The sequence below is a fragment of the Microtus oregoni genome, unplaced genomic scaffold (genome assembly GCF_018167655.1).
Source record: "Microtus oregoni isolate MIOR12 unplaced genomic scaffold, Mior012 000002F_ref0000024, whole genome shotgun sequence".
NCBI lineage: Eukaryota > Metazoa > Chordata > Mammalia > Rodentia > Cricetidae > Microtus > Microtus oregoni.
Window position 1 is genome coordinate 63,520,709 of NW_024543061.1, and position 27,952 is coordinate 63,548,660.

Here is a 27,952-nt window from a genome sequence, read left to right on the forward strand (position 1 = left end):
TGAAAGAGCCAGTTTGGGGGAGAGGGGGATTCCCCCAAGGGGGAGGAGACAACTCCTGGTTGGGAGAGGCTCCTCCCCTCCTCCCCAGGGTAGCAGGCAGGGTGTGGGGGGTGTGCCACCTTCCCCAGGTAGGTCCACCCTCTCCCCCTCCTCCTCCTCCGACTCCTCTTCCTCGGGGGACAGAGTTCCCCGCTCCTGCTTGGGAGGCTCCGCCAGGCGCTGGAAGAGTCACAGAGGATGAGCCCCGTCACCTGCCTGTGAAGAGGGGAATCCCTGCAACCACAGACTTCTGTACCAGGTGGTTTCCTCCGGTGGCTGGGGGAACCTTGGAGGCAGGTTAGTGCTTTCTTGCATCTTGTCTCTGTGGTCTTTACGCACTAGTAGTATGGAGGGCTGAAATGGTGGATCTTGGGGTTCATGCCGGTGGAAGGTAGAGTCCCCTGGGGGATGTTTTCTGATGGACCTTCTGCACCGGAAGCCACATGTTGTTACAGAGACTCTGAGAAACGGGCTTTTTAGGTAGGTTTCGGAGACCAAAGGAATGGGCCATTTGCGGTCCCTAAAGAAGTGGATGCTCTCTCTGCACTGAGAACAGACAACAGGTGCGTTTCAAGGACGCCATGGTTACTGTGAGGAATGCAGGACACAGCACAGCCAGAATCCCACAGCACTCTGTTTGGGTCTTGTCCTCTACTGAGTGGACCTGCCCTTAAAGTCATGGGGCATCTCGTGTCTTGTCTAGGGCATGCCTACGTCAGCTTAATGGCCAACAGAGGTCTTTCAGTCTGTGACAATGACTGTTTGCCTGACTGTCTATCTGTCCCCACCTATCTCTATCTTGGGTACCAGGAGGCCCTTCTGACATCCCTGCTTCAGGTTGGATGTCTGCCCTCCATAAGAAGGGTGAATTCACATGCCCGAAGGTGAGAAAAAACTGTCAAGGGTAGTGCACACTGGTGGACTGAAGTCTTCCCCAGATACTGGTTCAGCCTCAAGTCCTATATTTGCTGACAGTTCCTCCGGAAAAATCGGATTGTGGTTTAGAGGCAGGGAGTGTTTCCTAGCGCCCCCCACCCCCCACCTTGTTTGCAAGAGTTGACCACCAGGGAGGTCTGACCTTCCGTGGAGTTTTTAAAGAGCTTCCTCCAAGGAAAACATCTACCGGTCTCATCCCCCACCCCCACACACCTTGTCTGCAGGAGTGGACCACCAGGGAGGTCTGACCTTCTGCGGAGTTTTTTTTAGAGTTTCCTCCCAGGAAAACTTCTACTGGTCTCATCATCTCTCTTCCTGTTCTCTTGTTTAGTTCTGGGTCCCAGGAACCTCGTGGTGAAAATTTTCACCCTACCTCAGGGAGTCATCAAAATCCAGAATCTTTAGAGAAAGCAGGACAAAAGACAACCAAGAAATTTTTTCTGGTTGAGCCTGGACTGTGTCTGGAGCGAGCTGAGTTTTTACCCGAGGTCACGACCTGCGGGCCTGCTCTCCCGTCTGGTCAGTGGACTGTGCCTCATCTTCTGTATGGGGCTTCCCCCTCTTGGGTTTTCAGTGTCTGCCTTCCTAGATGGGCCATGAGCAGATTGCCTAAGTCTCTATCCCGTCACTTGACCCTGGAGGTTTCTGTAGTGACGGTGTGTGATTCAGGGCTGGAGTTGACAGGTCATGCTGTACAATGATGTGCATGCTTCTCAGTGGAAATGAACGTAGCTCGGTGTCTGTTTTGAGTGTGTACATGGAGAAGGGTACATTGTTGTGTTCAGACTGCTCTCGGATCCCTTAGCATAGTCTCCCTCCCCCACCAGTGGGAATTCTCACGGCCCCCTCTTGGCAGCCATCCCTGGCAGCAGGGCAGCCCTTTCTCAGGTTGGGCCTGTTGCTTCCGGGACTGGTAGGAGAGCCTCATCATGGGTGCCTCCAGTTTTAAAAAGGATGAGGGTCCTTTACTTCCACGTCTAGCACCGCCTCGCCTCCTTTTGAAAAACAGATGTCTGGTGTAGCGGGGTTTGTTTCTTACACAGCACTTCACCAGACGCTGGGGTGCAGCTTCTGAACGGCTCAGTGTGACCGACTCAGCGCCAACTGTCCTGTAGCTGCTCCAGGCGGACCCACTCATTCAACTGGCTCTGCTGGGACAGGACTCCGTGTGGGGCTGGTCGGATTAACTGTGATGTGGACTGTTCTGTTTTCCAGACTGTATCTTAGGCTTGCACCTAAATCCCCTTGAAAGACAGTGATGATATTTCCCCATCCCTTCATCCTTGGAGGTTCCCCATCTTACATAGCCAGGACTGGATTGATAGGAACTTGAAGGAAGCTTGCGTTGGAAATTCAGACGTCCCTGCAGCCTGCAGCTTTGCTCCAGCTTTGCAATGCGACCACTGCACCTTTGATCTTTCTGATGCTGCCTCTACTTTCTGCTCTAATTTCTACGTTCTCTTTTCTTTTTCAAAAAAGACTTAATTATTTTATGTATATAAGTATTTTCTCTGCAAGTATGCACACCAGAGGGGAGGGAAGCATCCCATGGGACTACAGTTATAGATAAACAATTACAGATAGATGTGAGCCACCATGTGGGTGCTGGGAATTGAACTCAGGCCTTCTGGAAAAGCAGCCACTGCTCTTAACTGCTGAGCCATCTTTTCAGCCCATAGTATTCTAGACTTCGGTGCTTGGTACTGAACTTTGAGTCTTTTATTTTATTTTATTTTTTTAAAGATTTCTTTTTTTTTTTTGTTGTTGTTGTTGGTTTTTCGAGACAGGGTTTCTCTGTAGTTTTAGAGCCTAGCTGGGAACTAGCTCTTGTAGACCAGGCTGGCCTTGAACTCACAGAGATTCACTTGCCTCTCCCAAGTGCTGGGATTAAAGGCGTGTGCCCCCACTGCTTGGCTTTAAAGATTTTTATTTATTATGTATACAGTGTTCTGCCTGCCCGAATGCCTGCAGGCCAGAAGAAGGCTCCAGATCTTAGCACAGATGGCTGTGAGCCACCATGGGGTTGCTGGGAATTGACCTCAGGACCTCTGGAAGAGCCAGAGCTCTCACCACTGAGCCATCTCTCCAGACCCCCTAATATTCTTTGCTTTTTTCATTTAAAAGTAAAGGTTCACCTGATAAGTGCTTTAGGCATCTTAAGAAATATTATATAATCTCTACAACAACTGTTGTAGGAATAGTTAACCTTTATGTAAAAGAAATTTAAGCTGGTCAGTGTGGCACACACCTTTAATCCCAGCACTGGAGGTGAAGGCAGGCTGGTCTCTGAGTTTCAGGACAACGTGGGCTACAGAGTGAGTTCCAGGGCATCTGTGAAGCCAGCCAGTGTAGCTGGGGCTACCCAGGGAAACCCTGTCTTGAGAAACAAACAAAAATTTTTTTAAAAAAACTTTTCAGATTTGTGTGTGTGTGTGAGACAGTGTCTCACTGTATCGAAGTGGCTGGCCTTGAGTTTATTATGCAGCTCAGGATGACTTAAATAATAGCAATCCTCCTGCTTCAACCAGAGTGCTAGGAGTACAAGCTGAGTCACTATATCTAACTTATTAGAATTTTTATTTTATAGAGATAGAAATTAAGATACAGAGACATTAAATGACTCGTCTATAGGAGCTGGGCTGGAAAGGCAGGCAGCGTGGCTGATCATGAGATATACTCCGCCACTGCCCTGTTAGTTTTGGCACTAGGTACAGCCCAGGAAGTTATCCCTCTGGGATACCCAGCTTGAGTTCCACGGGGAGGACAGTTATTAGCTGTCTGGGTAAGACGGGCAGCAAACAGCTCAGGCTCTTGTGACGCTTACAGGTCCTGTACCTTCGGCCGTGGCTTCCCGAGAAGACGTTCTGTTTGCCTTTGTTTTGTTTTCTGCCTTTCCCCAGCACTGAAGTCTTCATTAGCTGTCCCGTGGATGTGATGGAGCCTGCCCTTTGGCTGCCTTTCCCAGATTCTCTATTTCCTTCCAGTCTTCCAGCATGCCGAGAAGAATGCTGCCCGACTCAGGTTCTGCCTCAGCCCAGTGGCACGAGGCCCACCTGGAGAGAGGTCTGGGTAACTAGGTTGGCCGGCCTGAGAAATGGAACCACCTCTTGTTTGCTGTTCTAATAATAGCCCTGGACATTAGCCTGGTGCCATTATTTTGGGGAGTGTGGAATGTGTGGCAGCTACGAGCGCCTTAGCGTCATTCCTGTCCCTCCAGGAATGAAGCTTGGTAGGGGCTATGACTTCATTTCTTTTACTGGAGGGGGAAACTGAGGCATGAAGACTACATCAGGGAGCAAGGGATGGCTAGGGGCAATTAGTGAGTCAGTGTTGGGGTTGGGAATAGGATGGAGGAAGCTCAGTCAATCTCCACTGCTCTTTACGAATGGGGAAGTGAGGGGGTAAGGAAGTGGGCCAGGCTAAAGAGCAGAGACCCGGAGGACCAGGCCCTGTGAGCTTTGTGGAGTTCATGCTGGAATGGATCCTGAGCGCTGAGGTTTGCGTCTGGAGGGAGGGTTGCCTGGGAGGGGAGTGGAGAAAGGTGTCTGACCTCAGGGAGGGAAGGGTACAGGATAACTAGAAAGAGCGGGGAGTGTTTCCCTCCCAGGAATTCCTGGTGGTTAGCATGTGTCAAGGGGGTTCTGGAAGGCCTCTATACACTTTGAATCCACCTTCATGCTCCAGATTGCGTTCGAGAGCAGTTAGAGGAAATAACTGAAATATGTTGGCTCTGAAGATGAAACTTCCCCGGGTTATTTAGCAGGAGATAATAGGTGCTAGGAACTGATGCCCTGTAGACCCAGGGAAGCTGATGCAGGAGGATTGCTTGAGTCCAGAAGTTTGAGACCAGTGTGGACAACAGACTCAATACTTACACGCACATAAGCGCACCCGCACAGATACACACACACATACACATACATACACCCCAGGTTGAAGAGGGTAGTGGCCGCCTGACTAGGGAATAGGGTAATAACCTTTCTAGGGATGAACTTGGTCCTTGAAAATTTACTAATTGGCATGTCACTGTTGATCTTAGAGTATCCAGCTGTGAAACAGATACTGTCAAGCTCCCTGCTGTAGTCCAGAGCCTGGGATGTTTTAACCCAGCAACAGGCTAGAAGGTGTGTGGCTTCCTGGAGTGGTGATGTGTCCCTGTTGTTTTTTAAGTTTCCAAGGTTTGGGGCAAGGTGATACCATTAGGAAGAAATGGTTGGCGCTGAAGGCCGAATGGGCAGGCTTTCTTGGTACAAGTTACAAACAAGGCCGCATTGTTGTTCTCTGCTCAAACAACTGTTGGGGTGCAGTTAGGTCTCTTGCTGATTGGGCTACCGAAGATGTTCCCTTCAGCTTTGTGGACTAGGTGTGTTGCTGGTGGGGAGCACCGGGCCAGGTGCATGTGAGTACAGGTTGATTTCCAGGGTGGGACCTGGTCAGGAGGGGAATGAATCAGAATTCTGACCTGTAGGGGAAAGGGCAAGTATCTATGGCAACACTACAGTTGAGAGTCTGAAAGGTATGTGGTGTGCTAGGGTTAAGAGAGAGGCTAAGGGGTCCTGTGTAAGACAGAGTTTGGGCCCACCAGGTGTGTGAGTCTGTACGTGCTTACCTATGTCTGGTCTGGTTGTGCACCTTTTGGCTTTGGATTGCCAGAGACATCACCCGAAGAACAGGGTTCTCACCAGCGGCCCAAGTTCTGAGGGGTAGCCGTGGCTGGTGCAGAGCACCGTCCGTCCTGCTACCACTGAGCAAGAAATGCTCGCTGGAATCCTGCAGCATCGCAGGCACAGACCTGTTAGACAGCAAGAGCTTAGGGGTTCCCTGGCTTCAGCTCCACGGAAGTGCCAAATGGCTACACAGAGGTTCCTGTCAGCCTTTCTAGACCGGGCCACACAGCTACGGTCCCCCGTTCCTCACCTTCCTCCACCAACTTGTCACTAGCTAGTTAGTGGTGAGAGCCTAGGCGGTTTGGTTGGCAGCTGGGCGGGAGGCAAACATCAGGCGTAGGCGGACTCTCTAGCTCTAGGAGTTTGCATGGAGGTGCAGCCAGTCTGCCTGCCTGGCTGGGAAGGAAGGAGGGAGCAGGGCGGGGAAGGGGAGCCAGCTCTTAGCCCCACGGAGGCTATTTTTAGCCAGGCTATCTGATTGTTACCGGTGTGCACACACATCTGGGTGGCTCCCTGGCTCGGTGAAGCCCAGCAGGCCTGGGAGGTGGGAGGTCCCCGCTGATGACTTCTTCCTGGTGGTGTCTGTGGGCGGGAGCCTGCCAGGGGCAGCTTTAAAGGTGGGAGGGTAGCTGTGGACTCAGAATCTGTTTCCTCTGTGTGACTTTGTTTGGTAATGTACGCCGTGTATATGCGGTGATCTCTGTGCCTGCGCCACTGTCCCTGGGGCAGTCTTGCATCCTGCTGTTGCCGGTTGTCATCATTTGGTTATTTCTTTATTTATTGTGGTGCTGGAGACAGAACCCAGGACCCCAAGCAGGTATTCTACACTGAGCTACACCTTCAGCCCCCCTCTTTTTTGTTTTTTGTTTTTTTTTTTTTTGGTTTTTCGAGACAGAGTTTCTCTGTGGCCCCCCTTTTGTTTTTTAATTTATTTTTTAAAGTTATTATGTTTTTTATGGATGAGTGTTTTGCCTACATGGATGTATGTATGTGTAGTGTGTGTGTGTGTGTGTGTGTGTGTGTGCATCATACTCGAGGAGGTCAGAAGAGGTTGTTGGATTCCCCAGAATTGGAGTTTATAGATGGTTGTACGCCTTGGGAATGGAACCTAAACCCTCTGCAAGAGCAACAAGTGTGCTAAACTGCTGAACAATCTCTTTCCCCTCTCTTTGCCTTCTTATTTTGAGACAGGCTCTCATTGCCTAGGCTGCCTGTGAATTCACTGTGTAGCCCAGGCAGGCCTTGAGTGTGTGATTCTGTTGCCTCAGTCTCTGGAGCAGTTGAGGATGCAGCCCTGTGCTCCCAGACCAGCTCAGGTGGAACCTGCCCTTGGGAAATGCTTAGCATGCCTTATGTTAGATGTGTGTAGCAAAAGATTGCGTGCTCTCGTTTAGTCTGGAACTCTTAAAAGAGTGTTGATGTGTGCTTCATTGGTGTATACTTGTGTTTGCTCAGACTGTCTTTATGTGCTATTGCTATGTACTTTTGGATGCTATATATAAACATACAAGTGTCATGTAATTGGAGAATGGACTTCAGCTAATTTTACTTGCTGCTTAAGTGGGGTTGATTTTTTTTTTTAAAAAAACTTAGTTTAAAAATACTGTGTTGTAGGGCTCTAAGGAGAATTGGAATATTTCAGCTTTTGTGGTGTATGCTATCTGGTCCTGCACAAAGGGGTCTTTTGTTTTGTTTTGTTTTGTTTTTGTTTCTCTGTAGCTTTGGTGCCTGTCCCGGAACTAGCTCTTGTAGACCAGGCTGGCCTCGAACTCACAGAGATCCGCCTGCCTCTGCCTCCCAAGTGCTGGGATTAAAGGCGTGTGCCACCACTGCCCGGCCACAAAGGGGTCTTGGTCTTGAGGCTGTTCTGGATGTAGAACTCAGAAGAAACTCCAAAAGAGGTCCTCTGAAATGTTGGATCATCTGGGTCATCCACTCTTATTGGAGATTTTTGAGGGGGGGGGGGGTCTTCCTTGATCAAATCTGATTTTTCTTAATCTGGAATACATCCACAGCCTCTCATTTCCTGTGGAAACAAAAGCAAAACCTCTTCTCAAAAGTCAATATCTTTTGACTTAAATTTTGAAGTCAAAATACCTAGGTTGAATTAATCCAGCAGCACTTATAATCAGATGTCTTTTAGCAGCTGCTCCTTCCTCAGCCATCAAGCAGTTCAAAGACAACACAACAATATACAGTATCCAGACTCTCTGTGTAGTTTCCATCTTTATTTTTTATTTATATATTTTTTAAGACAGGGCTTCTCTGTGTATCTTTGGCTGTCCTAGAACTTGCTCCGTAGACCAGGCTGTCCTTGAACTCATAGGAGTTCAGCTTCTATCCTGAGTGCTGGGATTAAAGGTGTGTCCCACCACACCCGTGCTGGGATTAAAGGTGTGTCCCACCACACCCGACTACTCTCTTGCTTTTTTTCTCTCACAAGTCTACATATATTTTTAAACACAGTTTAAACCGTTTAGAGTTTGTTGGTTTTTTTTTTTTTGTGTGTGTGTGTGTGTGTGTGTGTGTGTCTGAATCTGTCTTTACTGTATATCTCTTTTTTTCTGACCACATGAGTCTAATTTGCTAAGAGATATGGCTAGGATTAAAGCTGGCTTTGGTTGCTGGATCCACTCCATTCCTTAGCTTTCTGAGAGTCTAGCTTCACAGTGGAGGTACTAGCGGGAGCCATGTTTATTGCCACAACTCTGTGGAGTATCAAGGTCCTTGCCACCACCAAGAAGCATGCTGTCAGCTACTCATAAACACCATTTAATTGTTTTGTGGCAGGGCCTTTAAAAGACCTGCAAGGTTTTTGTAACTATAACTGAGTCAGGAAGCCTTGTCTTAAATGATAGGTGCTTGCCTCTAGCAAACAGAGTCCACCTGAGAAAATGCTACTACCAAGAAGCAGTGCTTAATGCTGTTCTTTTGTGTCTAGAATTATTTCCCAAGCTGTCTTACGTTTTAAGTGGATTTAGTTGTCCATGTTGGTACCATTTGTTGACATTTTTTTGTCCCTTCCAGTCCTACAGTCGTTCAGTCCCAAAAAAACACACAGAGGCCTATATTAATTATAAACTGGTTGGCCTATTAGCTCAGGCTTCTTATTAACTAACTCTTACATCTTAAACCATAATTCTTGTGGCCAATCAGCATTTTGTTAAACCAGTACAAGTGACAAACCTTTACAGGGTACAAGACCAAGGTTCGTCACTTGTATTATTTTAATAAAACATTGATTGGCCAGTAGCCAGGCAGGAAGTATAGGTGGGGCGACCAGAACAGGAGAATTCTGGGAAGAGGAAAGGCTCAGTCTGTAGTCGTCACACAGACACAGAGGAAGCGAGATGAGAATGCCTCACTGATAAAAGGTACCAAGCCATTTGGCTAACACAGACAAGAATTTTGGATTAAGATGTAAGAGGCCAACCAGTTTATAATTAATGTAGGCCTCTGTGTTTCTTTGGGACTGAACGTCTGTGGAACTGGGAGGGACAGAAAATTCTGTCAACAGCGGGCGAGGCCTTGTAGTGACACTCTCCATTAAGATGGGGTATGAAGCCCTCCGTCATCTGGGGGGAGACTTGTGGCACTTGCACTTGGGATCATGGGTTTCTCAGGAGAACGTTCTTGAGTAGGAATTAAAATGGGAAGAAACTGCTTGCCTTATGCATTGGACATGGGGTTTTTCTGGCTCCAATAAACAGGAAATTAATCTGCCTTCCTCCCCTCTTTGTCTTCTCTGCAGAACCCAGAAGCACAATGGCCTCTGACCTAGAGAGCAGCCTCACCTCCATAGACTGGCTGCCCCAGCTGACTCTCCGAGCTAGTATTGAGAAGCTGGGGAGCGCTTCTCAGGCTGTGCCTCCAGGGGGCAGCCGAAAGTGTTCCCCAGGCTCTCCCACGGATCCTAATGCCACCCTCAGCAAAGATGAAGCAGCAGTCCACCAAGATGGCAAGCCACGCTACAGCTACGCCACCCTCATCACCTATGCCATCAACTCCTCACCAGCCAAGAAGATGACCCTCAGTGAGATTTACCGCTGGATCTGCGATAACTTCCCCTATTACAAGAATGCTGGCATTGGCTGGAAGGTGGGATTGTTTCTATGGCCTGGGCTTGTACTTTGCCGTTAGCAATCTTTCCCCTACTTTTATTTCTTCCTATAACCTGGTCTGGTTCATTCTGACCTGTCTGAGGGATATATAAACTCAAGGTCTCTTATCTTCTACCCCTACTTTTATTTACTTGAGTCTAAATCAACCTCAGCAGCTTTATCATGGAAACACTAGTGATGCCAAGTAATTAAGTATAGTTATAGGATAGCAGGATGCTGTTGGTTACCACACCCTCTTATTGTCCTGTTCCCCCAAAAGGGCAGTCTTTGATTTCTTGTCTTTCTTGTGGCTCTGCAATGTTCGAGTCATTGAGCAATGCAAGGCATGACTCCTGCTTTGGTAGGAAACCCATCAAATTTCTATAGCTCCCTTGTCATCGTCTTTTGAAACATTGTATGTATATTAAGAATTGAATGTATATTACTACTCTCTAGTAACCAGGTCCTTTACCAATAGCTGGTTCACTAACCAAGCAACGATGTTGTTAGGGAGAGACAGTGGGAACCCTCCTTGCAAAAAGAAGGTTGATATTAAACTACATATTTTTTAGCCAGGTTTAGTCACACACACCTTTAATCCCAGCACTTTAGAAGTATACATAGGTGGATCTGAGTTCAAGACCAGCCTGGTCTACATAGCAAGTTCCAGTCCAGCTAGGGCTACATAGTGGGACCCTCCCCCAAATAAAAAAGAAGAAAAAGATGGAGGAGGAGGAAGAAGTAGAAGAACCCAAACAATAAATCCCCCAAAGATCTATATATTTTGGGACAATGTCTCATATGGCTTGGGCTGGTCTGGTCTGACCTGGAACTCACAAATGTAGCTGAAGCCGACCTTGAACTACTGATTCTCTTGTCTTGACTGCCCAATATTGGGATGACAGGCCTGCAGTACCAAGCCAGGCTTTCTTGTAGTCATTTGGAGCAGCAACTCATTTGCCAGATGTTGAGGAGGAGTGGGAATTAAATGTTGTTTTCCCATTTCTCACTCCATAAATCACCGTTGACTTACAAACCAGATGATGAGCTGAGGCTGTTGGAAGCATTCAGTCTTCCCTTGGTACTTGTGTTCCTCTAGGCGACATCTCTCGATATACCAACACATACGTACCACGGCTTTTCCTTTTGTCCAGATATGGTCATTCTGAGTGTTGTTGAGAAAACGGAGCTGGTCTGTGCTTTGGTTTCACTCCTGAGTTTTGTTTTTTTTTTTAAAGTCCTTGTCTCTGTGTGTGTGTGTGCACTTGCATGCGTTTTTTTATGTTAATGAGGGACAAGGGTGCCATGGTGTTGTGTACCACAGCATACGTGGAGCTCAGAAGACAACCTTGGGTGTTGGTCCTTGCCCTCATTTGAGACAATGTCTCTTTGTTGTTAACACGTATGTAGCAGGTGGAGTGGTCTGTGAACTTGTGGGCACTGTCTCTGCCTCCCGTTTGCTATAGGACAACATAGTGCTCCCAGTGTGTAACCCTGGGATTATAGAACACCCTACTGCTCCTGGCTTTACGTGGGTTCCAGGTATTTAAATTAGTCCTTGCACTTGGGAGCTTTAATCTCCCCTTCGGATTATTTTTCTCATTATAATATATGTAAACAGTATAAAAATACTGTTCTTTCGCTTTTTGTGGGGAATTGAGAAGAGAGGTAGAGGTAGATATGAATTTGAGGTGTTTATTTGTTGGTGTGGGTGTGTTCATGTGTGTACAGGTGAGTACATGCATACTGTGTAGTGTGATCTTCCAGGATGTTTTGTTGTTGTTGCTTGTTTCTTTTTTTCTTTCCCCAAGACTGGGTTTCTCTGTGTAGCCCTAACTTTCCTGAAACTCACTCTGTAGCCCAGGCTGGCCTTGAACTCAAAGAAATCCACCTACCTCTGCCTCCCCAAGTGCTGGGATTAAAGGTGTGTACCACCAATCCCTGTTTCTTCCAAGGATTCTTACGTCTCCACTTCACATCTAATCCTAAAACCTGTGGGAGTACAGCTGTGCCTGGTTACACCTAGTTAATGTGAATTCCAGAGATTTGAGTTTAGGTAACTTAGGTCTCTTGCTTGGGTGCCACACTCTTTATCCACTGAACTAGTTCCCAATCCCTACTTAAAATTTATTATTATTATTATTATTATTACTATGTGCATAGGGTGTGTGTGCACGTGCTCACGGGCCTGTGCCACGATGTGCATGTGGGGGGTCAGAGGATAACTTTGTAGAGTTGAGCCTCTCCCTTCTGTCTGGATATGGGTTTCAGGAATCAGGTGCCCCAGGGTTGTGTGGCAAGCACTTTGCCCCCGTACCCCATCTCATTGACTCATCAGCACCCCTTCTCCCATGGTCTCGCCATGTAGCTCTGGCTGTCCTGGAACTCTGTGTAAACCAGAGTGGTCTCAGACTCACAGAGATTCCCTGGTCTCTTCCTCCTGAGAGATGGGTTTATTAAGAACTACAAGAGCTAGTTCCAGGACAGAAACCAAAAGCTACGGAGAAACCCTGTCTCGAAAAATCAAAAAAGAACATGCAACTATCCCTGGCTGCTTTTTTGAAAGATGGTCTTTTCACGCAGTCCTGGTTGCCCTAGAACTCATGTGACTGTAGACCTGACTGGCTTCTAGCTTGTGGCCACTCTATTGCCTGTGTCTCCTAAGTGCTGGGCTTACAGATGTGGAGCACCATGTCTGGCTATTTTTGTTGTTGTTTTGTTTGTTTTTTGAGACAGCGTCTTCCCAATGTAACTCTTGGCTGTCCTGGAACTTGCTATCACCAGGCTAGGCATGACCTCAGCGATCCTCATGATTTGAGGCATAGAACCTGTTGTCAGTTTGGTAGGAAGGCTGAAAAACCATAAATTAACGTTCAGACCACCTGGTCGCCATTGCCTCTCTCCAGTTAATTCGGTGATTCTCTCTTCTCACCCGTTTTCTTTGTGGCTTCTGGGCCTTCCAGCAGTACAGTGAAGAGCTGCTGCGTGTGCCCTGGGACTCTGCTGTATGTTCTTCTGTGTCCCTTTGGACAATGCTCATACCTAACTTGCTTCTTTGCTTCCCCAGAATTCCATTCGACACAACCTTTCTCTTAACAAGTGCTTCCGGAAGGTGCCCAGACCTCGGGACGACCCTGGGAAGGTGAGATGCTGGGGAACGAGAGGGAGAAGGAAGGAGAGCGAAGTAGTTGACACTCAGTCCTGTGGCTGCTCTAATTACCTAGAAGAGGAAGCCATGTTAGTTTTAAAAGCATCGTTGTTTTTCCTCAAAGGAAGAACACAGTTGCCAAGCTTCTGGCTCCTCACTAGAACGGGTGACTAAGGAAGACAATGAAATCTTTTTGTTTTTAATAGGGATGTTTATGATAGAGTTGATTTTGAGGTTCTCCTTTCCTTCCTTCTTTCCTCCTTTCTCACCTCTTCCTTCCTGTCTCCTCCTCCCCTACTCAATCCTTCCTTCTTTTCTTTCTTCTTATTGTTGTAGTAAGAGCTGCGGGGCTGCGTCCCCGGCACCCAGCCGCCCACATGGCTAGCTCTAGCTTATGCCCCGAAATAATTACATGGAAACTGTATTCTTTTAAACACCGCTTGGCCTATTATATCTAGCCTTTTCTCGGTTAACTCTCGCACCTGGACTAGCCCATTTCTTATAATCTGTGTAGCCCACGAGCTGGCTTACCAGGAATGATCTTAACCTGCATCTGCCTGGAGTGGGAGAACCATGGCGACTCCTGACTCAGCTCCTCTCTCCCAACATTCTGTTCTGTTTACTCCTCCCACCTATGTTTTAACCTATGAGGGCCAAGCAGTTTCTTTATTGCTTAACCAATGAAATCAACAGATTGATATATGACACTCCCACATCATCTTATGTTTTAAGATAGAGTCTTACTGTGTAGGCCTGGAACTTAATAGCTAGCCCCCAACTCGGAGATTTGAGTCGGGGGGATTAAAGGCATATACCAAGGTGGGTATTGTGATGCACACCATTAATCCCAGCACTCAGGAGGCAGAGACAGGTGGATGTCTGAGTACAAGGCCAGCTTGGTCTACGTTGAGAGTTCCAGGATAGCGAAGGTCTTATAGAGAAATTCCATCTTAAAAAGCAAAAGCCAAATAATTAACAAAGGCATGTGCTGCTATGCCCAGCCTGTTTTATTTTTCTGAGATAATCTCACTCTGTAGCCCAGGCTGCTACTCCTTTGAGTGGCACTTGTTCCTAAATGTTAGCTCGTCACCTTTTTTTTTTTTTTTTTTTGAGATTAGCTCACTGTATAGCCCAGGCTGGCTTGAATTTACCATCCTCCTGCCTCAGTCCCTCCTGAGTGCTGGGATTACAGGTGTGTGCCAACATACCCAGTTTGCTTACTGTCTTTTTGGAAGCAAAGTCTTTTCTATGCAAAGTCTTCAGGTCTTACCTACCAAAGTGAGAAAGGAGGAGGGGGCATTCTTCCCATTTGACAGATGCTAAAGCCCACTGGACTTTTGCCTCAGCTCATAAGGGGAAAAGGTTGTTTTTTTCTGGCCATTTCCAGTTCTCTGACATAGCTACCATTGTTCTTCTGCCCCGTTGGAACACTTGAAGCTACTGTTTGCTCTGCTCAGTGACTTTGAGGACAGATCCGTTCCTCACTGGTCCTCCGCTCCCTCGGCTTCTGTCTGGATGTCCAGCACTGTGCTTTTCTCTCTTCTCTTTCTCTTGCTCCTCTTCCTTGCTTGATCTCACTTCCTTCTTCCTTCTTCTCTTCTCTGCTGGGGAATCCAATTTGAGGCGTTGTCCATGCTAGGCAAGCTTTCTGGCACTGAGTTACATTTCCCAGCCCCGCCCCATTCCCAGCACGACTGTGAGAAGCTTCCTGAGCACCTGTTTCCACAGGAACTTCTGTAGGTAATACGTTTCTTCTTGGTGGGCTTGGGTTCTCCTTCCAGGGCTCTTATTGGACAATTGACACCTGCCCTGACATTTCCCGGAAGAGAAGGCACCCTCCAGATGATGACGTAAGTGCTTCCCTCTTTGGGACATCCCTTTCTTGGATGTTAGTCATTTCTGTGGTAGGTGTGGGTTAATAGCAAAGGGGAGACAAAGGCGTGGACAAAGGTAGGTGTTTCACCCCTGCATATAGATTTATCTCTCTCTTTCTCTCTCTTTTTTTTATAATTCTCAGCTGCCCCAAGACTCCCCAGAACAGGAGGCCAGCAAAAGCCCCCGGGGAGGTGTTCCAGGGAGTGGAGAAACCTCACTGCCTCATGAGGGGACTCCTCAGATGGCACTGCAGAGTCCCTCTTCCATGGCCAGCTACAGCCAGGTAGGAATCGGGCCACGGGCACAGGGCAGTTGATGGATGGCTGAGTAGGTTCAGATACTGCCCTGTTCACAGCTCTGTGCTAAGGACCCATGATATACTAGGCAGGGAAACTGAGAAAGAAGGAAGGGGAGGGAACCAGATGGACGGATGAAGAATGGCAGAATTCTGAGCAAATCAGGAAAATAGGTGGTGAAAAGAACAAGAGCCAGGAAAGCTGCAGCTGGGATAGGAAGGCAAGGGGACCCTGGGGAAGGGTCATAGAGCTGGGAAAGCTGCAGCCGGGATAGGAAGGCAAGGGGACCCTGGGGAAGGGTCATAGAGCCAGGAAAGCTGCAGCCGGGATAGGAAGGCAAGGGGACCCTGGGGAAGGGTCATAGAGCCAGGCAAGCTGCAGCTGGGACAGGAAGGCAAGGGGACCCTGGGGAAGGGTCATAGAGCCAGGCAAGCTGCAGCTGGGACAGGAAGGCAAGGGGACCCTGGGGAAGGGTCATAGAGAAGAAATGGGTAGTGACAATAAAGAGGTCAGATTCAAGACATGAGCCCACCAGAGCAGGAAGAGCAGGTGAGAAACTGGTCAGCTGGAGAAGGTGACAGGGATGGGCCTGAGAGCCTGGTGGCTGGTGGCCTTTGGAGGGTTGTACTGCTTCAGAAGGGACTTAGATCATCATCCTTACCTGTTTCTGTAGGGCCCGGGGTCTGTGGATGGTGGAGCAGTGGCAGCAGGGGCTCCAGGCCGCGAAAGCACAGAGGGCGCCCCTCCCCTCTACAACACCAACCCTGACTTCAAATTCTCCTACTCAGAGATCAACTTTCAGGACCTCAGCTGGTCCTTCCGCAACCTCTACAAGTCCATGCTGGAGAGGTCCTCCTCCTCTTCCTCACAGCACGGTGAGTCTGCAGCCAGGACAGGCGTGTGACGGCCTTAGGTTTCTTTTCTGTCTTTCCTATTTTTCTTTGACACCAGGTCTCTCTATGTATTCCTGGCTTGTCTGGAGCTCACTGTGTAGATCAGGCTGGCCTCAAACTCACAGAGATCTGCCTGGCTTTGCTTCTGAGTTCTGGGATTAAAGGCTCCTTATATTGTCAAATAAGCGGTAACATTCTCTCCTCTTCTGGTTTCTGTCTTTTGGTTGTTTTTTAAAATTGCATTTTCAGCCGGGCGTTGGTGGCGCACGCCTTTAATCCCAGCACTCGGGAGGCAGAGGCAGGCGGATCTCTGAGTTCGAGACTAGCCTGGTCTACAGAGCTAGTTCCAGGACAGGCTCCAAAGCCGCAGAAAAACCCTGTCTTGAAAAACCAAAAAAAAAAAAAATGCATTTTAGTGTGTGTGTGTGCGCGCACACGCGCACATGCCTGCACGTGAATTGTACATGCCATGGCACATGTTGTCAGGACAGACGTGTGGGACTCAGTTCTCTTCTACCATATATGTCCCAGGGATCAAACTTGGGTTGTGCTTGGCAGCAGATACATTTAGCGGAATATACCATCTTGCCAGCCCCCAGTTTCTTGTTTTAATATATGAAACTGGTCACTGGTCAGAGGAAACATAAGGACTAAAACTCTTTGGTGCCAGACAGCTGATTGGGTTATTATCTTCAGAAAATAAACTAGATGATCATCCAAAGGCAGCGATCTCCCTCACCCCCCTCCCTCAGCACTGGGGATCCGACCTCGGGTCCTCTGTGTGTGTGTGTGTGTGTGTGTGTGTGTGTGTGTGTGTGTGTGTGTGTGTGTGTTGCACCACTGTGCCACAGCTCTAGTTCTGGGATAGCAATGGGCTGTGAGCCAGTCATTCAGAGTATGACCACTAGGGGGCAGTGGTAGTGTTCTTGCCCAAAGAATTCTTACGCTTTATTAAAATAAATAACTTGCTTTTCTTTCTAGTTAGTTAGTGAGATTGAGACATAATGGCAGATGTCTCAGGCTGGTCTTGAGTTTGAGACAGTCTAGCCAAGGATGACTTTGAATTTCTGATCCTTCTCTCTCCTGAGTGCTGGGATTACAGGTGTGTTCTGTTACATGTCTGGTTTAAGTGCTAGGATGAGAACCAGGACTGAATACAATCAGAGCAAACACTGAGCTATGGCTGGGGCAGCCAACTGAACCTCACCTTCAGCCCCTAGCACTTCATTATTATGGTTATTTCCTTTGAGACATGGCCCCACTATGAACATTTTTGTCCTGAACCCCTTTCTGTAGACTAGCCTGGCCTTGAACTCAGGGAGATCCCCCTGCCTCTGCCTCCTGAGTGCCAGGATTAAAGCTAGTGTGTTTTTTATTTGTTAATTTTCATTTTAAAATATTTCAGATACCAGAGCAGAGTGGATAAATAACAAACCCCTGGCTTCCGTCACTTAACTTTATTTTGTTAAGATTACTGTATTTGCCGCGGAGCTTGTTTCAAAGTGGGAATAGCTGAGTGAATTTCCCAGACAGCCTATCATTCCCTGTGAATTCTGTTTCTGCATACATCGCTCAGCGCTGAGCCCCTCTCCTTTAATCTCCACCACACTTTACCATTCCCAGCACGATGAATACCTAGTAATTTCTCAACAGCAGCTGATATCCTGCCCATTTGCAAATTTCCACAGTTGTTGAGTGAGAACTACTTAAAAGTCCTTATTGGGTGGCCTCCTGAGATGGTGTGGCCCGGCACTCTGCTGTGATTGTATCTGTACAGTATTCTGGTTTGCTTCCTGTGCTACAGACCAGGACTGAAAGATGGATACCTCGAGAGGTCAGGCAGGAACTGAAGCAGAGGCCGTGGGCAGTGCCACTTACAGACTTCCCATGGCTTGCTCAGCCTACTTTCTTTCTTTTTCTTTTTGAGACAGGGCTTCTTTATGTAGCCCTGACTGTCCTAGAACTTACTATGTAGATCAGGCTGGCCTGGAATTCAAAGAGGTCTGACTGCCTCCATCTCTTGAGTGCTGGAATTAAAGGTGTGTGCTGCCGTGCCCAGCTTCAGCCTGCTTTCTTAACCCCTTGCCCAGGGATGGCGCTACCCACTGTGGTCAGGGCCCTCCCATTTCAATCATTAATTAAGAAAATGACCCACAGAAATGCCTGCATACCCAATCTGATGGAGGCATTTCCTCATTGATATTCCTTCTTTTCAAATGACCCTAGCTTATGTAAAGTTGACCAAAAAAGCAACCACACACACAGATATACACAATTGCACGCTCATGCACATGTTTTTGCATTTGAATATTCAAATGTGTCTGTGTCTGTGTGTCTGTGTAAATGTGTAAAATGTGTATGCTTGTGGAGTTCTGAGATCAACATCAGGTGAACCAAGGGCTAGTCACCTTGCTCTGGGACCCTCCTCTCTCTGCCCCCTGAGTACTGGGATTACAGTGTCTGTACACCCTCCCAGCATTCACATAGGTGTTGGGGATCCGAACACTGCATCTCACAAGTGCACAGCAAGCACGTTACCCCACTGAGCCATCTTTCCAGCCCCAGTTCATATATTCCTAAAGAAGAAGATGTATTGGTAGAGTTGGGGGTTCAAGGGAGGTGTCAGGTCTTCCTGTATATTGCGTCGTCCATTGTAGGCAGCGTGGACTAGGCATAATGATGAGGGGCACAAGGGCCTCCATCACATTAACTCTTCCGTTTGAGGTCTGTCATCTCAGCAGAGAGAAAATGTAAACTTGGGTTGAGCCCCTTTCAGGACCTGCTGTTGTGTTGTGAGTTTCTTGTCCTCTCCGCTCCTCTCTCCTTCCAGGCCTCCTCTGCCATTCTCCTTCCCTGTTCCCTTCTCTCCCTTCTCTTTTCATCTCAGCAGGGTCTTGAACTCACAGAGATCCTCCTGCTCCTGCCTCCAGGGTGCTGGAGTGCCACCACTTCCCACCCAGAAAACACAATTTAAGAAAAATACCTGCTAATGTTTCAGGAACTTAATGATTCTGAGAGCTGGTTGAGTGGTGGAGACTGTAGAGTTATGTGCTGCTGTGTTCGCCACTGTCCAGGTTAGCTCTTCCTTGCCCAGTCGCTGGAGAGGTTAACCAGTACGGATGCTGCTTCCCACCCAAACTGCATTACCTGATCGTGAATACGAGAAAGCAGAGCCACAGAGGCCTGCAGAGCCGATCGGGCAGAGCAAGCCATTATAATTTATTTAATTTCATCTGCCATGTGACTTCCTTTGAAACTGATCCCAGCCCTATACCTAAGTCCCCCCCCCCCCCAAAAGTAGCATTAAAGGTCACCAATGGAGGTTTTTTAAAAATTCTTATTAATATTTCTGTGGTCACCAGTGCGTCAAAGCTTTCCCATAACCTAACTGATTTTCTGGTCTGTTAACCTTCTAGGAGGGACACAGGGTCCTCATGGTCACAGATTATGCTCTTGTCCTTTCAACTCTTCTGCCCGAGCTCTCTTCCTGAGAGAAGATGCTATTTAGTGAAACTGTCCAGCTCAAATCACTTCTCTATTTCCTCCTCCCCGGCAGGGTTTTCCTCACTCCTGGGAGACATGCCGCCTTCTAACAACTACTACATGTACCAGCAACCTCCACCTCAGCAGCAGCAGCAACAGCAGCAGCCGCCCCAACAGTCTCAGCCACAGCAGCCACAAGCACCCGCACAGGGCCCCTCAACTGTAGGGGGTGCCCCTCCACTGCACACCCCAAGCACTGATGGTTGTACTACCCCAGGGGGAAAACAAGCCGGAGCCGAAGGCTATGGCCCCCCCGCTGTGATGGCCATGCATCCCCCGCCACTGCAGCACGGTGGCTACCACCCTCATCAGCACCATTCCCACCCTGCCCAGCAGCCACCGCAGCAGCAAGCACAGAGCCAGGCGCCCATCAACAGCACTGGCTTTGGTGAGCACGGAGGGGACAGAGGAAGCTGGGAGGAGGGTGAGTGAACTCTGTCCTGCTGGCGTGGAGGAGCCATGGGTGGAAAACCTAGCAGCTGGTCTTTTAGGTTCAGTCTCTTACCCTCTTCCCTCATCTCAGCCAATGGAAGTCGCTTCATTAAGCCCTGTACTGTGGGGGATTGAGGTGTGGGGGGGGTCTCACTGTTTCCTGTTCGTAGTCATTGATGAATTAGCATTGGTTTGCATATTTGCCTGTGAACTGGCTTGCTAAAGGGACAGGTCACTACCATTCCTGAATCCCCAGTGAGGGAGTGGCCTCAGCTCTCTAGGTGGTGCAGCTGTTAAGCCGGGTGGGTCGCGTTGAGAGACTTGCACGTTTTGACTGCTCTCTCCCGCCCTAGCTCACTGCCGCCTTTCTCTCCCGTAGCCTTCCCTCCAGACTGGTGCTCCAATATCGACTCCTTAAAGGAAAGCTTCAAAATGGTGAACCGGCTCAACTGGTCCAGCATTGAGCAGTCCCAGTTCTCAGGTTAGCACTTTAAGGACCACTTCCGGAGTGGGAAGAGGGATATACCAGGACCCAAGTGATGCCCAGTTGGGTGTGGGACTGAGAATTTCATCACTTCTGCATGTTATACAAGACGGATATAAGTCTTTTCAGGTTGACTCAGATGTTTGCCTTTGTTCTAATACCACAATGCTTTGTGCCTGTCATCTTTGTCTTGAGGAGGAGGAGAGGCTCCTGGGAGTCAGATGCCACCGTTTTGTAGTTTTGCTTCCTGACAGAGAAATGATAGGGAATTCATCAAGTCACTTGGAATTTTTTTAAAAGATTTATTTAGTATGAATACAGTGTTCTGTCTGCATGTACTCCTACACACCAGAAGAGGGCACCAGATCTCTTTATAGATGGGAGCCACCATGTGGTTGCTGGGAATTGAACTCATGTTCTCTGAAAGAGTAGCCAGGTTAAGAATAGCTCTTAACCTCTGAGCCATCTCTCCAGTTCCAAACATTTTTAAAATAATATATTTACATATTTTATATACATTGGTGTTTTGTCTGCATGTATGTCTGTGTAAGAGGGTCAAGTCTTGGAGTTACAGACAGCTGTTAGCTGCCATGTGGATGCTGGGAATTGAACCTGGGTCCTCTGGAAGAGCAGACAGTGTTCTAAATTATTGAGCAATCTCTCCAGCCCCACTTTGAATATTTTTATTTATCAATGAGATGCAAATTAAAATAAGAATTTGGCAAGTAATAAATAGAATGGAAAGTTGAAAAGATGTAAATCATGGCCTCTGGATGGTCACTTTGGGATTCCCCTTGGAGAAAAAAAAGTAGTTTCAAATTTTGCAAGAAGCATCCTTAGCTAGACTGAAGTGAGTAGGATTATTTCTAGTCTTTTTTTATTCTAAAATTGTGAGTACAGAATAAGGTTAATGCAGTCCTAGAGAAAAAAAATTCTCATTAAAAAAAACCTGCCACATTTAATGATACTTGCTGACACACTGCATTTCAATATATACTGACCACACAAGAAAGAAAGAGGTAGAAGTCACTATTAGTACACAGTATTGGTGGTACAGATGGGAGGAACTGCACCAGGGGTGAGGTGGGGGGGCTTTGGCAGCTCCTCAGGGTTGGCCTGGCTGGTGTTCTCATGGTGGTAGCTCCTCAGGGTTGGCCTGGCTGGTGTTCTCGTGGTGGTAGCTCCTCAGGGTTGGCATAGCTGGTGTTCTCGTGGTGGTAGCTTCTCAGGGTTGGCCTGGTGGTGTTCTCATGGTGGCAGTTCCTCAGGGTTGGCCTGGCTGGTGTTCTCGTGGTGGTAGCTCCTCAGGGTTGGCATGGCCAGTGTTCTCTCGTTTGCAGAGCTGATGGAGAGTCTACGGCAGGCAGAGCAGAAGAACTGGACCCTCGACCAGCATCACATCGCCAACCTGTGTGACTCGCTCAACCACTTCCTCACCCAGACTGGTCACATGCCCCCACAAGGGGGCTCCCACCGACCACCTGCCCCTGCCCGCATCACTGACTCCTGTGCTCTTACCAGCGGTAAACCGGAGCCATCCATGAACCAAGGTATTATGCAAAGTTGCCAAAGAAGTGGACTGTGAAGGAAATGAAGGGTGAAGGGAAGAGAAAGGAGGAGCCAGTTTGATAGGCAGCGACCAGGCTGAGCCCTGGGACTGGTTTATTGATGGAACATCTGTTGACCAGTGAAATCCGGCAGGAGGTACTAAGGAACTGCAGAAGCAGCAGACCTGGTTCCTTTTCGTACTGTGGTTTCGGAGATCAAAATTACTTCTTAGAAAGGGAGGAAATTTGGCAAAGAAAGTTCTTATTCCAAATTGTCCCAGGAATAATCTTCACCTGACTCACACAGGGGGTTCAAGCCAGTGAAAAGGGATCTGATGATGATGTTTCTGGTTATTCTCAGATCTTTTGATATTTCACACTGCCAGGATCCATCCCTTCTCACCCTAAGAACTGAGGATTGGTAGCTTCTGCAGAATGCTTCCTGCTTGCAGGATCCATGAACCAAGGCAGGAAGAGAGACAGAGGCTGCTGGGACAAGGGAATGTGGTTTTTTTGTTGGTTTGTTTTTGGTTTTTGAGTCCTAGCTTAGCTCTGTAGACCAGGCTGGCCTCGAACTCACAGAGATCCGCCTGCCTCTGCCTCCTGAGTGCTGGGATTAAAGGCATGTGCCACCACTGCCCAGCTGGGAATGTGCTTTTTTTTTTTTTCTTGCTTTGTTGACTACAATAAGCCCTTAGTCAAATAACTCTTGTTTTGCTTTGGCAGTGAACTCTTATGGGCATCCACAAGCCTCCCATCTCTACCCTGGCCCAGCACCAATGTACCCAATCCCCACCCAGGACACAACAGGATACAGTCGCCCAGGTAAGAGCTGGGGAGTGTTTCATTGACAGACAAGCATGCTCATCTCTCAGTGTTGTTTCTTTCTTCCCGAGCCCTCTTGCTGTTCTGGCTACACCTGCTAGGATGGGTGAGGGGCGTGGTTCCCAAGGCTGAAGGATGAGAAGAGCCACCCTCTAGGGAGGGGTAGTCTTTTTTTTTTTCTTGTTTTTTTCTTTTTGGAGACAGGGTTTCTCTGTAGCTTTGGAGCCTATCCTAGAACTCACTCTGTAGACCAGGCTGGTCTCGAACTCATAGAGATCCGCCTGCCTCTGCCTCCCGAGTGCTGGGATTAAAGGTGGTGCACCGCCACTGCCCGTCTAAGAAGAAAGACAGTTTATTTAATTAAATTTGATCTATTTATAGTTCTGGGAGTGGAGCTAGACCCTGCACATATTAGACAGGCTTTACTTCTGAGCTACAGAGCTTGGGATTGCTTTAAAATTGCCTTATGTGGCAAGAGAGATGGCTCAGTGGTCAAGAGCACTAGCTTTTTCTTCCAGAGGACCTGGGTTTGATTCCCAGCATCCACATGGTTGGTACAGCTTACAGTAGTCTGAAGCTCCAGTTCCTGGGGATCTCATCCCTCTTCTGGCTTCTGTTGGCTCTGCATGAATGCGATACACAGACATACATGCAGGCAAAACACACATACAATAGTACGATTTTTAAAAATTAAAAAGATTGCCTTGTAATCGCAATACTGAAAGGAAGTAAAATTATAAACGTGAGAGATAGCTCTGAAGGGTGTTCATGTCCTGTTGGGGAGTCAGGATGGGAGACAGGCAAATGGAATGCATGCTTTATGTAAACATTTTACCCACATCTGGATTCCTGTCACCTGACCATTAGTATCAGGGATCAGGGATCTAGCTACCATTTTTTTTTTTTATATTTGTTTTTTGGCAGTGTTAGGGTTAAACTTAGGGTCTCTTAGTGTTGTACCACTGACTGAGTTGCTTTCTCAGCGTGGGATTGAACTGTCTTTGGGGCGGGCAGAGTACAGGGAGACACGGGACCAGTGCAGACAGCACATACGAGCAGATTGTTTGTGTTTAAATGTATTGTAGGCACATTCCTGTTGCCATCTCACGTGGGCACTAGTTCAGTTTTTAGGGTGACGCCTGTTTTCTTTGTCCATGCACTACAAATAGGACTTTCTATGCTGCTGTTTCATATAATATCACCTTCTTAATAACTTAAGAAGGTGTCAGATAGTCTTCAAAAATAGAGTGTATGACGTGTGCTTTGGTGTGTCTCCTGAGCTGTCGCTGAATTAATAGTCTGTCACAGAAAGAACCGCAGGCTGATGAGTGTGGTGCGTCTCTGTTTCTTCACGGTGTCATTGGGCAGGACACGCCCCATCTAGACGATGGGCTTGTGCTCTCCAGTTTCCCTTATGGCCTGTCTTTCTCCTCGACAGCACACCACATGGTTCCTCGGCCACCTGTCCCACCTCCTGGTGCCAGTGAGGAGATCGCCGATGACTTCGACTGGGACCTGATCACTTAATGAATCAGAGTGGACATCAGCCCACGGCCTGGTGGTGATTCTCACCGTGGGGGAAGAACAGTCCCCGCCCACCCTCCCCAAACCTGTATATAGATATATAGCTTCTTCCCATTCTCTCTGTCAGAGAAGCCACCGCAAGATGCTGCCGAAGATAATCCCATTTCCTTCCGCATTCTCTGTTCCCTCCTAGTTCTTTTATTATTATTCTAATTATATTATTATTATTATTGGTTATATGCTGCCCAGTCTACTGCCCCTCACCATGGGCTATGCCCTCCTCTTTCCTATTTGAAATTTTCAAGCTGCAAATCTTGGCCATGGTAGCCGTAGAGAAAGGTTTCAAATTCTTGTTCACCTTTCTCTGAGAAATGCAATGCCACTCCCACTTTTCATCTCTAGATTGTGTTCTGTTCCTGTCTGTTTCAGGCTGGCCTGAAGAGGCCTCGGCAAGGGGAGGGGGTCTAAGACACTGTTTGGCAGCCATGACTTTGCAGGTTTTATTCAATGGTGCTAATTGTGTCCTCTGAACTCTTCCTTTATGTACCCAGTCTTTTCTTCTGGTAGTCCTCATTCCCCTTGGAGGGTAGGCTTGGACAGTGGAGTTGAGTAGAAAGCCGTGGAGAAGTGATGGGCTGTAAATCAGCATGAGGTTAGGTGGCACTGCCATGTCAAGGGATCTCTGGTTTTCTCCTGCCATGTCAGGACATCCCTGGTTTCTTTCTGCCATGTCAGGGCATCCCTGGCTTCCTCCTGCCATGTCAGGACATCCCTGGTTTCTTTCTGCCATGTCAGGGCATCCCTGGCTTCCTCCTGCCATGTCAGGGCATCCCTGGTTTCTTTCCGCCATGTCAGGGCATCCCTGCCTTTCTCCTGCCATGTCAGGTCATCCCTGGTTTCTTTCTGCCATGTCAGGGCATCCCTGGCTTTCTCCTGCCATGTCAGGGCATCCCTGGTTTCTTTCTGCCATGTCAGGTCATCCCTGGTTTCTTTCTGCCATGTCAGGTCATCCCTGGTTTCTTTCTGCCATGTCAGGGCATCCCTGGCTTTCTCCTGCCATGTCAGGTCATCCCTGGTTTCTTTCTGCCATGTCAGGGCATCCCTGGCTTTCTCCTGCCATGTCAGGGCATCCCTGGTTTCTTTCTGCCATGTCAGGACATCCCTGGCTTTCTCCTGCCTTGTCTAGGTATCCCTGACTTCCTCCTAGATCACGCTCTCAGGTTAGCTTATATGGGAGGGCATGAGGACCACTGTTCATTATAGGTTCAGCATCTTGGGAACACTTTCAACTTAAAGCATTTGACTTTGGAAAATAATTCTTTCTGAGAATTAACTGTGGCTATTACTGCATATGTAAATTATCTTCCATCTTTTCCCCTTCAGCAAATACTGTTTTGTCTTCCTATAGCTATTTGTCCAAATAATCCACCTGTCTTATTTTTGTCTCCCATTTTCTGGGAGCCTCAAATAACAAAAGGAAGCCATCCTCATTCTGGGTTTCCTCATGCCCTGGACGTGCTCCGGAAACCTCTCACGCCTGTCTTGGCAGACCCGTATCCGTAATATTGCTGATAGGAGGGAGGGGAGAAAGGAAGTTGGCATAGACGCAGGTCAGGAATGTGTTGTCTGTTTAACAGCACAGGGAGTGCTTCTCCCGAAATCCCTATCAATGGGGTTGAAGCTTTTGCTTTTGACGGGCAGTGGAAATTATAAGAGAGAAATTAATATAGAGACAGGATCCAGGAAGGGCAGGTCACTCCTAGGCGTAGGATGAGTAATCTCCATTAACAGTAAGTGGCCAGGGCTTACTGCTCTGAGTTCTCAGTGAATGTGTTTATCGGATTTGGCTTAAGAGAGGGAAGACCAAGTTTACTTACATTTTTCTGAAATGGACAAAACGCATAAACTAGACAAGGTCGATCTCTTTGTGGTTTCTGATTTTTGCTCATTTTCTTTTGTTTATCCATGATTTCCAGACAGTGTGCTTTCCATTCTGATTTCCCCTTCGCCAGCCCCTTTCCTTTCTTTAGAAGGGGTTCATGTATGAGATTGTCGCAGTCCGGTGAGGTGAGGTGAAGGGGCAAGCTAGGGCAGTTCACTGAAGAGCACTTTATCTCTTGAAGCCTTCGTAAGGAAAGAAGGGGGATAAGAAAAAGCCAGCGACCTCCAGCATGATGGGAGATTATATTGGGGAGCGTCTGGTAGGGTTGAACTATGATGCAGTGTTTCCCACTGGGGAAGGGAATGTTTCTCTAGTTCTCTAGTGGGCGGCCCATGCCTTTGCTCGGTACCCAATTGGGCATCTCCTTGTTCCTTCCATCCAGGTTTATTCTCCGTAGCTTCCCTTTGGTTTTTCCCCAACCTCTTGCCTTTGCAGAGCAACACTCCTTTTCTAAAGCTTTCCTGGTCAGATCTCTATGAGGTTGGGAAGGGCAGGCTGAACCACACTCCTAAAGGCCCCTGGCTCCTCCGTGTCCTGAGAACCAGTCTTGTGAAGAGCCCCAGTGGGCAGTCAGAGCAGCTGAAGTATGGGCTGGGCCTGGAGATGGCCTGAGGCCTCCTGGGCTTCCAGCTCTCCTCCACCAGGCTCATGCTTCCAAAATGGCACAGGACAAACTTGATTCCCTTTGAGCCTCAGTTTCCCTCCCCTCCGTGAAGTGGAAAGAAAACTACTTTATTTTGTTGGTCCAGTGTTGCTGGACATGAAGTTTTGTCATTGTTGTTGTCTTGGGTGATGTGTGCAAAATCGTAGGAGTCACTGCCTATAAGAGGAAATAAGGGAAAAAGCAGAGGAGGAGGACGGAAGGAGAGATCATTGGGTATTGGCCTGCCTATCCTAGGTTTCCTCTCCTCAACTCCCATGTTTCTGGTTTGGTGAGTTCTTTATACCACCCATAATGCTTTGCATTGGTGCAGGCTGGGAAGATGGTGTATAGGCTCACAACTTGATTTTTTTTTTTTTTGCATGCTTTCTTAATAAAAAAACAAAAAGGAATGTTTTCAGTTTTTATCTTATTGGTAGTTCTCTCTAACTTCTTTTAGCCAGGGTAAGAGAGGAGGGCTGTGAGAGGACTTGGCTCCTGCTGGTACCGTGCTACCCTCGTCCATCCTTGCCACCGGGTTGATTATCTGACCGTGACTGTCTGCAGGAGTGGTGGGCAAGAAAGAATGAGACATGATTTCATAGTTGGTCTTTAAAATGCTACTAAGTGTAGTGAAATCTTGTTGGAGGTTGCTGGGTAGAGGAGGCCTGTCGCGCATCGTGCCCCCCCCCCCCTTTGCACTCTATGCGCTAGAACCCAGTTCGAGCTTCGGGCAAGGGGCTGGAGGTTGAGGAAACACACAGAGACAGACACACGGCCCTCCAATCACTGGTACAAAACCCTCTTTTAATAGCACCATGGAGGCTTAAATACCCTGTAGTCAATGGCCAACAGGTGAAAAATCCCATCCTCTGATCCTCTAGGCAAAGCACAGCTCTTAGTCACTTCAATTAGAAGGCTCTAGCAGGGAAGAGCAGCTGAAGGCCAGGACTCAATTGGTCCCAACAGAGGCATGTTAGCTTAGAGAGTGGACGCAAAGTCCCCCTAACCAACTCTTTGCAGCTGATACCTGCTGAGAAAGGACAAACCACTTTTCTCTA

The 27,952-nt window shown here is 48.0% G+C and overlaps 1 protein-coding gene across 2 annotated transcripts; it reads left to right on the forward strand.

Moving 5' to 3' along the window:
• Window positions 1-21: 21 nt before the first annotated feature.
• Foxj2 (forkhead box J2) lies at window positions 22-27,323 on the forward strand. Of its 2 annotated transcripts, none has more exons than XM_041637287.1 (11): window positions 22-336; window positions 9,394-9,740; window positions 12,810-12,884; window positions 14,672-14,740; window positions 14,908-15,048; window positions 15,735-15,936; window positions 19,511-19,921; window positions 20,309-20,410; window positions 21,754-21,963; window positions 22,687-22,785; window positions 24,224-27,323. In XM_041637287.1, the coding sequence occupies exons 2-11, from the start codon at window positions 9,408-9,410 to the stop codon at window positions 24,310-24,312; spliced, it is 1,731 nt and encodes a 576-aa protein (XP_041493221.1). In that variant the 5' UTR covers window positions 22-336; window positions 9,394-9,407; the 3' UTR covers window positions 24,313-27,323. The 2 variants fall into 2 exon arrangements, with proteins under 2 accessions (XP_041493221.1, XP_041493229.1); XM_041637295.1 differs by having other exon boundaries at window positions 19,511-19,885.
• The last annotated feature ends 629 nt before the right edge of the window (window positions 27,324-27,952 follow it).